Source organism: Anneissia japonica, unplaced genomic scaffold (assembly GCF_011630105.1).
Source record: "Anneissia japonica isolate Jap-2015-1 unplaced genomic scaffold, ASM1163010v1 scaffold288008_len1385354_cov213, whole genome shotgun sequence".
Lineage (NCBI taxonomy): Eukaryota > Metazoa > Echinodermata > Crinoidea > Comatulida > Comatulidae > Anneissia > Anneissia japonica.
The window spans coordinates 662,917-676,220 of record NW_022720123.1 but is presented as its reverse complement, the minus strand read 5'-3'; the positions used below and the strand labels follow the sequence as shown (position 1 = coordinate 676,220).

The following is a 13,304-nucleotide window of genomic DNA, read 5'->3' as shown; positions in this document are numbered from 1 at the left end:
CCATATTGGCGATTATGAATAATATTGTGCTTATCTAAAAACCCAAGCAATCTGTTGTAAATTAGGCGCTCAAGGATTTTGGAGAAACAAGGTAATAAAGAAATAGGTCTGTAATTAGTAAACAAATGAGGATCACCTTTTTTATAAATAGGAACTACCTTGGCAATTTTTAGGGCATCAGGGAATGTTCCCTTTCCAAAGCAAAGATTAAAGATATAACATAAAGGTTTTGAGATTTGATTGGATATACGTTTGACAACATTGTTTGATATTTCATCATTTCCAGGACTCTTATTATTTTTTTAGGTTTGGATAATTTCTATAATTTCGTATTCAGTAACTGGGTTTAAAAAAAACGAATCAAGAAGAGGTGGGTTAAGAAAGCAAGAGAAATGTTGATTAGTTTGAATATTAATTTTTGCTGCAATATCTGGTCCGATGTTTACAAAATAGTCATTTAGTTTTTTAGCAATAGTATGGGAGTCTGTAATTTTTGAAACATTGATAACTTAAAGAAATAAAGAAATACTTACTGTCCATCATACGCGTTGTTGTTACTCATTGACTTAATGAGTGCGTATGTCTTTAGAATAACTTGCTCACTACAGTCTCTATTATGCATATTTACAATCATTCCTAATAATACTAAAGTACATGATATGAGAAGTAGGAAGTACACTCCTGCTGTAAATCGTAGACTTTTCCTTAAAACCATTTCCTGTGAAGAAAATACAAATACAATACACGTCATACAACAATATGGAAGGTAAAACATCATGAGATTGCCACAATTCGCAAATTGTTATCAGGATTGTGATATTTTTTTGCCTGCCATTTCTTAAATTTACCTACTTAATAGAACTGGAATCCGGTACTGAACAAGAGATAGGCCTATTATTGATTTTTCACGACAAAAGAGCTCTTTATTATAAAGCCCATGGCCGCCTTTAAATACGGCCGACTCAGGTCCGACTCAAACGAATTTTCCGTTCACAGTTATTGTTTTATTAGTCGGCCCAGGGCCGCCTTACGAACGTTCATACTTCTCTATGCCAGGTCGATGAATTGCAGGACAAGAAGTTCGAGGCGATCGCATTATATGATGGTGAAACGATAAATCCCAACCCAGCATAAACACATGGAGTTCGCGCGAGACATGACCTGGGGCGACTCAAAAGTCGGACTAAATTTAGGGCCGGCTTAACATTTATTGATTGTTCACACTTAAAAAATGCCGACCATGAGGCGGCCCTGGGTGTGATTGGGCTCTAAGACGTCATACTTTAGAATACTGGAATGCAGTGTATTGTTTAAAGAGGAAGTGGTTGCCACATTAGGTGATTCTTCGGGTGCTCAAATCATTCGTTAGCAGAAAAATTCTACGTATTATTTTTTTTAATTGTATGTATTAAGAGATTCGAAAATGGACTAAATAGGGCCTACGCCTTTTAAACGCAAACATTTTCGGAACTTCATGGGGAGGGGTGGTTGGGGCTTTTCTCCTTGGATCCCACCGAGGGCCTCTGTGAAGGCCCTGGCCACGCTGACTTACCCTCTCCTTGGCAACATCGTCCTTCATTTCCGGTTTGTTTTGTTTTATTGTTTTTACCACACACAAATACGTCAGTACATTGACAATTGAATGGCAACTTAATAATAGGCCTACAATTATAACAAGAAAAATAACTAAACACTGGTACATACCAATTAATTATATCAACACTTAAAAATTAACAAAACAAAAGAAAAGTGTGTGGATAGAAATCAAAATAAGTTTGCAGACAAACTTTAAGACATGGTCACCAGTAAAAATCAGAAATAAATATATGGGAGAAAACAAAACAAGGTGGAGCCAAGGGAACATTATCTAAATAAATTAAATTAAAAAAAATGTTTATTGGTAGTCTAGTTTAGAATGCTTGAGCATTAAAAACAAATTACATAAGCTTCCAACAGGAGTAAAATTTTATTTTTGAAAACGTAAACAGAAATTCAAAGATATACTCGTGTGGTAGCGCATTTAATTAATTAACATTTGTTACAATTAATATTGATAAGTAGGTTTATAGCTACATACAGTAATAAAAAGGACAGAAGGCATACCGAGACCAGAGACTTTTAAAATTGGATTTAAATATATGAAGATTAGTTAATCTTTTGAAACAAATATCGAAATTCCATAGTTTAGTGCCATTGTTTTTTGCGAATCTAGTTTTATATTCATGAATGGCACTCCGTTGTTTAGGAAATAAAGAAGAAATATGTTTGGGCAAAGTGTCATTTTGCAATTTATTTAGGTCAAAACATTAAGGACGTTAAAATTATAAGATAATTGTTTGTACGTGAACATCGCGTTGCCTCTGCACAAATCCTGATAGTGCGTTTTTGTAAGTTAAAATGTTATCAATATTGGTTATTTCAGGACTTGTCTAGGGGCATACATATACGAATTTATCAATTGTGGTAGCCCATGAAATATTACAATAATTAATGTTAGGTAGAAATAAAGTAGGCCTATATATAATGATAAAAAATTATTTGAGAAAAATAATATCTTAACTTGTTACCAATGTTTATTTAATAATATTGTTAATTTTGTTGATCTGAGGTTGCCATGATAATAAAGAGCCTAATGTTATTCCAAGAAATTTAGTTTCATTGACTTGATTAATAATGCTATTATCAATTTTTATGGAAGATGAATTAGTTTATTTTGTTTTGTAATTAAAAAGAATAAAATTGGTTTTAAATATGTTCAGAGACAACCTGTTTAATTCAGACACCTTAATTAACTCCTATTTTATTTATTTTATTTATTTAAAACATCTTTAGGCAGGATAACATATACAGGCGAGATCTTACCGCTGTTTTACAATATGGTCCTGCAAACACATATTACAATAACAACAACAAAAGTAACCATCACAGTACAACAAGTAAATATTGAAAATTGTTACCAATTTCAAGTATACCATCAATGATAAATCAATAGGCTACAGAATATCAAAAATGAAATTAACACCGTAGATGTGTATAAGAGACAGATATAATACGGCTTAATAACTACACGTTATAGGATGAGCCATATTTACAGATAACAAAATTGACCACTTATTTTACAATGTCAGTTTGTCTTGAACATTGTCGTAGCAACGTATGACAAGAAACACACATACCGGTAGTGGTTCGTTGCTCTCCTTCGAGTCTATATTATGTAGCCATAGCCCTTTTTCGGGATATATTAATACAATACTAATTAGGCACCCCTACCTTTATATTGGTATTCATCAACGGACCTTTCTGTATTACACCCAAAGACAAGCCATGAATTATCTCACAATTGTCTGTAAATATTATCTACCGTATTACACATCTGAACATCGACGCTAGAGTACCCGAATATCAATAGTGAACATGCAACTACTATAGGCTAAAAAAGAAACTAGTACGAGCGTACACCTTAGCTCTGTTGGTTTTTCCTTTGTGCAAGCGTGACAACACAGGTCAGATCGTCAGGTTCAATTCACCTATAACATTATACAAAGAGCGGGTATGAATAGCGTGATTGCTGGGCGTTAATTTTCATTTAGTTTACTGCGTCATCTGTGACAAGACACTTTTGAAGCGACATTAGCCTTGAAGCTAAAGTTGAAACATGTTATATAACCACATTATACCTTCATTATTTCATTTGTAATGCTACTCCTAAATGGAGTAGGGAGGTTTCTCAAGCTTACGAAAACGCTATTAAAGTACTTGTGAAAGACAACTGAAAGGCAACTGAAAATCACAAGGAATTTATGTTTCAACCCAATTGGCGAATAAAGCAACCAATATGATAACCAACAATCTTTATACAAAATAGCTTAATAGAGAGAAATCATACTCTTCTAAATTGTGAATATTTTGATATTTTTGATGATTTCAATAGCTAGTATCTGTCTGTTACAGATGATATACCTTTATTTCATTTAAATACAAGGAGTGTAAACATACTGACGAACTGAAACAGTTTCTCAGTCTTTTAAATCATAAATTTTCAATTATATGAGTCACAAAAACGCCGTGGCTAAACGAATTTTCCCCCACACCTGATTTTCAAAAACTATAACTTCGTTCATGTAAATAGAAAAAAAATAAAAAAGGTGGAGGTGTAGGCATTAATGTTCATGAAACTATAAACTTTATTGAAAGAGTTGACATCAAAACTGATAGCAGAGTATGTGGAATTTTATTCATAGAAATCCCAAGTAAAAGCAAAAATATAATTATTGGCATAATATATAAAGCACCTGACCTTTTTGTCGAAGCATTCACAATGGCAATTGAAGATATACTCTTTAAAATTAATTCGGAAAACAAAATATGCCACATTATATGCGACTTCAACATTAACCTTTTAAATTATAACAACAATGATAAATCAAAAAAATATTGACACCATGATATCCAATTCTTTTTATCCTTTAATATCAAAACCCACTAGAATTTCACTGTCTTCAGCCACACTCATTGTTAATATATTTACGAATCAGATTGGCACAAATTGTTCTGCAGATGTTCTAATATCCAACCTCACTGATTACTTGCCAATATTTAAAATAAATCGTAATGTTCATAATGCTCAGAAATCTAGTCAAGTAAATATTGAAAATTGTTACCAATTTCAAGTATACCATCAATGATAAATCAATAGGCTACAGAATATCAAAAATGAAATTAACACCGTTGATTGGACCCCTATTACCCAAGTAGTAAACCCAAATACTGCTTATGAAATGTTCCATTTAACTTTAAAAAACATATATGATAAACATACCCTGCGGAAAATTAAAATAAAAAACATAAACCAAACAAATTTAAACAACCATGGATGACAAATGGCCTATTAGAATCAAGCAAAAGAAAGAAAGCTTAAACTCTATAGAAAATATCTAAAAATCTAACAACAGAAAATAAACGAATCCCTGATATTTATCGAAATATATTTAATAGGATCTGTCGATCGACAGAGAAACAATATTATTCTAATAGATTCTCTAAATCAAAAGGAAACATGAAAAAAATATGGGATGTAATAAATTCAGTGATCAGAAAAAATACCTATTCCATCTTCTATGAAACATAATAATGAAAAAGAAATTTATGGGGATAACGAAATTGTTTCTTCTTTTAATCATTACAAACATTGGCACTAATCTAAGTTCAACGTCTACTCCAACAGAATACTTGGGTAATTGTCAGCAAAACTCGTTCTTCGCCACTCATGTCACTAATAAAGAAATATATGATATAATAAATAATTTAGACGGTAGTAAAATCCAGGCTACGATGATATTTCTCCGCGAATTATCAAAGCCATTGCAGATAAAATAGTTATCCCACTTACACACATCACTAATTGCTCCTTTGTCTCTGGTATTGTGCCAAACAAATCATCATTTTTAAGTCAATCTATCCCTATCCGTGGAGCATTTAAACACGAAGCTCCACGTAATGTTGTCCCGTTTTTGGTGACGACACGTTTAAAAGCTAAACGTGTTTAGACATAGCTTAATGTATTTAGGATCTTGACTGTTTAGCATTAAATGTACTTAGGTATTTGACATCATGATGTCAAATACCTAAGCACATCTAATACTGAACACAGAACACAGAAACCTAAACACATTAGACCGCACCTAAACACGTTGCTTTTAAACGTGTCACCGAAAACGGGAGAACATTGTGTGGAGCTTTGTGTTTAAATGGTCCACGCTGTTTTTACAGTGTACAGTAGCATGTGACAGCGTAGGAGATCCATGATTTTTACATTTTAAATCATCAACGATCATATTTAGCTCGTATATGTATTGTTAAGAAAGTTTTAGGCACGAATGACGATAATGAAGATGACGTATTCGTATTCGTTATTGTTTTCGTAAGGTTGCGAAATATGGTGACATATTTTGCATTCTTAATGTGGTCTGGAAAAGAATTCCAGAGCGATGGTGCAACATATGATAAATGTAATGTAATTTCCTTTTGATGGAGGAAAAAAGAAGACTTTGACTTTGACTATGACTTTGAAAGGCTTTTAATTGACCTTTCCGCTAAGCTCCGCCCCTTGGATATTGTTGCTAAGGTCCCACAAGACGACTGTTAAAACATACACGAACACGTGCGTTTGTGGGACAACACGTGTGTTTGTAAGACGCGCGCGCATTCCTAGCGCTGTTCTGATTGGTCAGTTGTTAAGTTTGATTGACACTCCGGAAAGGTCTATTGTGCTACAATAATTATCTTGGGATATTGCGAAGGCTATACCATACCACGTCACTGTAGTGTTAGTGGCATGTTCGTCAACGCAATATCCTATGAACTTTAGAGCGTTTTGGTGTGTGATAGCGCAACGCTATTAGCGCTGACTATAATCAGGTGTGGATTTTCTTTATGATTTTAGCCGCAATCCCCTTTTCGAACGAACCCTCTTTGACAATCCAAGCCGCCACTGCATCAATCACCATTAAAATAAACGCTTTCGCTTCCTAAGATGTGACATCGATCCCTTCCCCCTGGACACCACTAATGTGCATATAGTCACCCATGAATACCTGACTCCCATATGCTATGGATCTAAATCGTGTGTTTGCCAGTCATGCCACTGCAAATGAACTGTGGCGAACATTTTTAAACTTAAAGACGCATTGCGTGTGTAGTGTGTAGTATAATGGGTATCAGAGGTGTCGGTATTTTGTATATAAAACAATATTCAAAGTAATAGTCATTACTACATTGTGTGTTATACCATAGATTGGTCCAGTACAAATCTATTGTTAGCACTAAACTAGACAATGCTAACACTAGACTCATGTTGTAGGCCTGCGCCAATTAGTATATTGATAGAGGAGCGGCGCTAGCGGGGGATCCAGGGGACAAAGGACCCCATCTGAAACCTCTGGACTCCCGCCTGGACCCACCTGTCGGGGAATTTCCAGCAAGGTCGTCGTGGGAAAATCAAATCTCGAGCACCAAATGTACAATTCAAGCATGCCTTACACTATTGCGATCGTATGGGTTGCAGTGGTAGCGCCAGCACTTCCCCGACATGGGACTGGTACCTCCGACCGAGGTTAGTACCCTAGACAGGGGCACTCTTAACTTGCATGGTTTTCTATCAAATTATCCTTTTTAAATAAAGAATCCCATAATTAATAACTTTTATTTTTTTTAAATAAAAATTCGACGACAAATTTAATTTTTCCCCTGATCGAGGGGAGGGGGGATAGTCTTCCACGACCGGGGAGAGGGTTGGATCATTTGTCGGGGAGCTTGGACTCTTCGTGGCGCCGTGCCTGAGTAGCACTACACTAGGCATGGTACCACTAAACTCATGCTGTAGGCCTGTGCCAATTAGTATAGGCAGCACTAAACTAGACGGTAACACTAGACTCACGCCGTAGGACTGCGTCAATTAAATAACAATTTTTTTTAAATGACTATACTGTCGTCCGGATATAATAAAACAGTAAGGTGTAAGTGATGGTAAATGCAGGCATTATTATACAAAATATTCAGTCTCATAGTGTAAATATTTAACAAGTTCTTTAAAAAAAAATGCAGTTTAGAAGTTGTGGGGTTCTGCGACCTTATCAAATAAGGTTTAAGCACTGGCCTAAGGTTACAACACAAATGATTGCATATTTCTTGACTATTGACCAACGGAAAACATCATGTTTAATAAGTAACCTGAAAAGACAACTATTCTTATTGATATAATCATTGAATCTACAACGCCACTAACCGTTACTGCCTCAAACTTTCAAAGTCGATACCCTGACGGGTACATTGCGACAGCTGCCATTGGCCAACGCGATTCCCAGCATGGAAAACACTACGGGGTGTGCTGAACGGATCGATGTCAACGCCTGTTTTCCACTAGGCGAATCGAAAGCGTCGTTTCATGCGCATGCACATTCACATTTCTATCGGAGTTTTTCGCTTCAAGAAAATCAGTAGTTTGAACTTGTTTCTACTTTTTTGCGAAGCGATCAAATGCACAACCAATCAGAGCTCAGGAAGCGAACCGACGTTTTCGATTCGTGCGAATAAATTCGAATAGTGGAAGACAGGCTTTAATGACGATCATGTTTAATGCCGATAATCTGCAGACGGTGTCGCATCTTCAATAACCACGAAGGGGCGGAGCCAGGAATTCCCCGACGAGGGGTCCAAGCTCTCCGACAAGGGGGCCAACCCCCTCCTTCGTCGGGAATTTTTTTGTCAGGGAATTTTGTTATGAAAGAATAATAAAATGTTAATAATAAATTAGATAGAAAACCATGCAAGTTAAGAGTACTAACCCCCTGTTGGTGGTACCACTCACGTCGGGGAAGAGCTGGCGCTACCACTGCAGCCCGTACATCGCGATAATATTTAATCTACAACACCTCGCACAAGCCTACGGTAGCACTGCTCGCACTAAACAGTTCTTGACTTCGGCGATCGAGATTTGATTTTCCCTAACGATTTGCTGGAAATTCCCCGACAGGGGGCTCCAAGTGGGGAGGTCCAGAGGTCCTGACTTGGGTCCTCCCCCACTAGCGCCGCCCCTGGGATGGGGTTGGGGAGATGGGCGTGTACGAATCCCTCACCCATAATTGGATAGGGTCCACATTTTTCTGACAGTGGAAATGTACTGATTATATAATTTGATATTATCTACAATACAACTCCCTAAAATACCAAAGCTGCTATCCAACCGGCTCTTCCTCTTGGTCCCATCAGGAGTTCTGCGCTAAGCGAATCACCATACCATAGTTGGTCCATTTTTGTACACACACGTCGTATCCCCACCTCCCCCCTCCCAAGGCAATACGGCCTACGACCTAGGAGAGCGGAGATAGATACGTCGTACGAGCAATGTGCGCCCGGCTTGCGATGCCCGGCTTTTGACTTCTGCGGCTTCTGTGGCATTACAGTAGTAAGTGTAGAATGTATATCAAGGAATTAAAAGTTTGTACTTACAGATATTACCCCTTGAACATGTCATGTTGTCTGTGCATTTACAACTGGAGTTCTTTTAAGGGGTTCTTAGTATTATGGAGCGTGATTTCAAAACACGAACCACTCATTGTGTTTGAGGTAGAGACAATGCTAAAGATTGCTTACATCCTGAGATGAACAATTTCCATATAGCTCCCCGCATAAACAAAGTTCTGTTTATTTGATATTGGTCGATAAGGCAAACTTATAAAACAAAAAGAAACGAAACGAACTTTATGTAAAGTAGCCTTGTATAAACTGTTTAAGCACAGGTGTGTTGACCCAACCCATATTTCATATTCTGATAGATTAGTTGAACTTAAATCACCTTCCTTATAGTCATGAAGTGTTCTCACAAAGAGATTAATATGGATCAATCCATATTACCAGTACAGCCTCGTCATAGGAATCTTGATAAAATGAAATTTATTCATAATCGGGCAAGAAAAAAAATCGTTTTTTTCATTCCACTTTTATTCGCTTTCCTTGTGTGGGATAACTTACAAAAAGTTCTCTACTAAACTTAAGAATCACCTTTACAGCCTTAACTAATTTAATCATTTTGTGTCTTGGATATCTAATTAGGCCTATCTATTGTTATTATTATTATTGTTTTATTATTATTATTATTATTATTATTATTACTATTATTATTATTATTATTGTTGTTTTTGTTATTATTATTATTATTATTATTATTATTGTTTTTATTATTAATATTATTGTTATTGTTATTGTTATCGTTGTCTTTATCTTTATAATAATAATAATTATTATTATTATCATTAATTATCATTATTATCGTTATCGTTATTATTATTATTATTATTATTATTATTATTATTATAACTATGTAATGCCAATTGTATGTTTTCTGTTGTCACATGTTCGTTAGGATTTCTCACGAAAGTGATGTTTTTCGCTATTGGATTCCTCAGAGCGATCATGTGTGTGTGTTATTCCGAATAAATGAAATGAAGTGAAAGTGTTGAGCTAATACAAATACAATTCAATATATCGCCTACTTTGTATACATTTATTTTATTAAATGTTAATTATAAAAAAAACTATGAACCTGACAATAGACAATACTCTTTCTTTAAAAACTTAAGTATGAAGCACTCTTGAATACTAAAATTAAGTTCGACATCAAAAACCATCTCAAATATCTCTGTTTTCCATCACCATATACTCACTTTTTTATTATGAGAATATCAATATCAGGCAAGATTTTCTGTTTTAAAAGACCTAGCAGCGCTATTTACTGTAACAAAAAGTTAATACCGATCGAACACTGCAAGTACAGTATACTTATACTTAGCGTGCGCTGAGCAAATACGTGCACTCATCGACGATAAAAAAAAAAGGATAAGGTTCCAATACCATGCCTAAAGGGCATAGGCCCATCCTTGATAAAACAAATCACAAAGTCGTGTTATTGTGTAAGCGATTTTTTTCTTCAAATTGAGCAAAATAGGATGCAACAATGAAATGCTTCACTTTGCACTACACCTTGTTTTGGAGAACAATTACCGTACACTATTGGATTTTGAGTGGCGGACACAGTAATTGCTGAGTTAAGCCTCATTCACACCGAATCGGGATATTCGGATCAGAAGGCGGCCTACCTACCGATTAGAAAATTAAAATCGAATCATTACACCCGGATTGATGGTAAACTGATCACTTAGGTTGGTTGAGCACGCAGCATAGGTAAATAGAAAATGTGCAAAAAATAACCTTGATGAAGCTATACATGGCATGTTTTTTCGTGAAAAGTCATCATGCGAGGGATTTGTTATTATCCTACTTGCAGTGTTTGGTGCACGTAATAGCAAAGGTAAATTGTAAGGAATATAATCTATAATCATGGCCTCCAAAACCTAAGGTTATTGAGGGAAAAAAAATTAAGTAGGATTTTTTAAAGTTATATTTCTATCAGTTCTTTGGCCGGGTCGGACTACCCATATTTACGCCACTGGATAAAGAAATGTGTTGGCTACCACATCGACCTTAGATCAATAAATACATCCATTATATTGTCTTTTATATCCTATAAAGTGGTTTCTTACATAATATGATCTTTATTGATTGTAAGTATCGTCTTTATTGATGCGGATGTTGATGTGGATTATTGTATTCGCCGGTACTTAACAAGGTAACAAGGCTTAGTATAGTCTTCTGTCTGCCGACAGTCTTATAATACTTATATACTTGTGACATCAAGTACATTTTCTTTTTACTGTAGGCTTCTTTGGTCGAGTCTAATGGCTTGAGCGGCAAATCAGGGTCGCCGCTACGCACAGCTTTAACATTGGCGATACTTTGAGACCCTTTCACTCAAGTTTCAGTTGGTAGAACACCCATCACTCGCCAGGACTTTCTTGCGACATTTAAGACATGAAACATTCATTCATTTTCTATTTTGACATTCTATTTCACTTGGTAGTCGATGTACATGTGCTAATTATATTTAAAAAAAAAAACTAAAAAAAAACAAAAACAAAAAAAACTGACGAACGCACGCAATCCAACGTCAGCTAGCCCATAGGGATATAATAGTGAACTTTACTATTTAATACCTCAATGGTTAGCTATATTACCAGAGTTGTTCATGCAACAGCACTGTGCGTTTCTAAGTTTTTCTGTGATGTTATGTTTTGATGCGCACTTAGACTACTACAGTATTTTTCAAACATTACATCGTTTGACGAGGAAAACAATGGCACTTTCCGCTAAGCCCCGTCTATTGGATATTCTTGCTGAGGAAGAAAACTACAGTGTAAAAACTTACGCTTGCGTTTGTGTGGGACAACGCGTGAGTTTTCTGGACACGTGCGTATTCCTGGCCTTTCTGATTGGTCAGTTAGTAAGTTCACTCCGAAAAGGTCTTTTCAATAGATAACAATATTTAAATATTCTCAAAGAATTTCATCTGGTTCCATAAATATAGTATAGTAAGTGACCGAAGTGGTTGCTGAAACCGTTGCTACTGTAATTGGTTCAACAAAACAGATAATGCTATACAACATTTAAATTGTTCAACCTTCTGATATCACTCGTCCAGATTTTGAGACTTGTAGTCGGTTTTGGTGGTTGATTTCTACTCCCTCTCAGTGTCTTGGGTTCAGCTCCTGTCAAGTCACAGAACTTCTTTTCTCGCGTCCAAAACAACTGTACTTCCTCTTAACTTCCTTACCACTTAATATTTTTTAAATTGAATTTTTATTGAATTAATACTCATGTATATATACACAATATACACACTAAAAATGACATGTTTTATTGAGAAAATAAATATTTATTTGATTTACATTGAAATATAGCGTGTCAAGTGACATACAATAGCCATTAAAAGAAAAAAAAAACGGTACTTTGGTAATTAAAATTTATGTTGAACAATCAACTAAAATAACCACTGACTTTGCCTTAAATTTGTGGACTGTTTTGTTTTGGAATTAAATCATGCTTCTATCGAACTCTGTACTTTTTACCTTATGTGAGGGTTGTGTAAAATAGGTAAAAATATATAGGCCTAAATCAATATTGCTGTGGTATAATTATTTCAATATTCTGTACGACGTTTATGTTTTCGATTGCGAACTTCGTATTTTTCGATTGGCGGGCATGGGTCTGTGACAAGCCTCAAAATTCGCTGATTATGTAGAGCTTGTAGTAACTCATACTCGTTTGGCATATCATGTCCTATCTCAAACTCATCTATTCCAATATCAGTGTAATAGTTGTATGTTAATCTGCTGCCATCGTTAGTTTGTTTGAACGGATAGAAGCCGTACAGAGATATTCGCTTACACATCGTGGATGCGAGAGAGTAGACAAACAACCCTGATGATGGATACCCGCTAGTATTCCATAGTCTGAAAGGGAAAACAAACGAATATTGTAAATTTTATCAAATTAAATTAAAATTAGGTTAAATTACATACATTTTACGGAAATAACCTTAACATTTAGGCCAACATTCGTTATTAGGTTGGAGTTTTTATATTTTACCAAATTAAATTAAAATTAGGATTAAATCTGGTTAATTACATAAATTTTACGGGAATACATTAACATTTACATTTTATTAAAGTTGTAATTCATATATTTTTTTATTCCAGAGCAACTCCATATCTTATAGCGCCTTTGAAATAACATTCTGAGTTCAATCTGGGCGAAATATTTTAGTTTATTTTATCATTAGATAATTTCTGACCTACTTTTTGTATTTTACACTGTAAGAGTTGAAATTATGGTGCAGTGACTGTTTTCATATA

The 13,304-nt window shown here is 35.2% G+C and overlaps 2 protein-coding genes across 3 annotated transcripts in view; both read right to left on the bottom strand.

Moving 5' to 3' along the window:
- LOC117111216 (alpha-2,8-sialyltransferase 8F-like) overlaps window positions 1-9,152 on the bottom strand; it is a 20,222-nt gene extending 11,070 nt beyond the window's left edge. The window contains exons 1-2 of one of the 2 annotated variants that reach the window (XM_033254109.1): window positions 9,007-9,152; window positions 534-718 (exon numbers count right to left, since the gene is read on the bottom strand). In XM_033254109.1, coding sequence (XP_033110000.1) covers window positions 534-715 — 182 coding nt within the window. In that variant the 5' untranslated portion in view covers window positions 716-718; window positions 9,007-9,152. Of the gene's footprint in view, window positions 1-533; window positions 719-3,270; window positions 3,510-9,006 lie in introns of those variants that run through there. The other variant, XM_033254108.1, reaches the window with a different exon arrangement.
- A 3,301-nt stretch (window positions 9,153-12,453) lies between these two features.
- Window positions 12,454-13,304, bottom strand: part of LOC117111199 (CMP-N-acetylneuraminate-poly-alpha-2,8-sialyltransferase-like) — a 4,914-nt gene continuing 4,063 nt past the window's right edge. Inside the window, exon 5 of the mRNA XM_033254084.1 lies at window positions 12,454-12,919. Coding sequence (XP_033109975.1) covers window positions 12,590-12,919 — 330 coding nt within the window. The 3' untranslated portion in view covers window positions 12,454-12,589. The remainder of the gene's footprint in view (window positions 12,920-13,304) is intronic.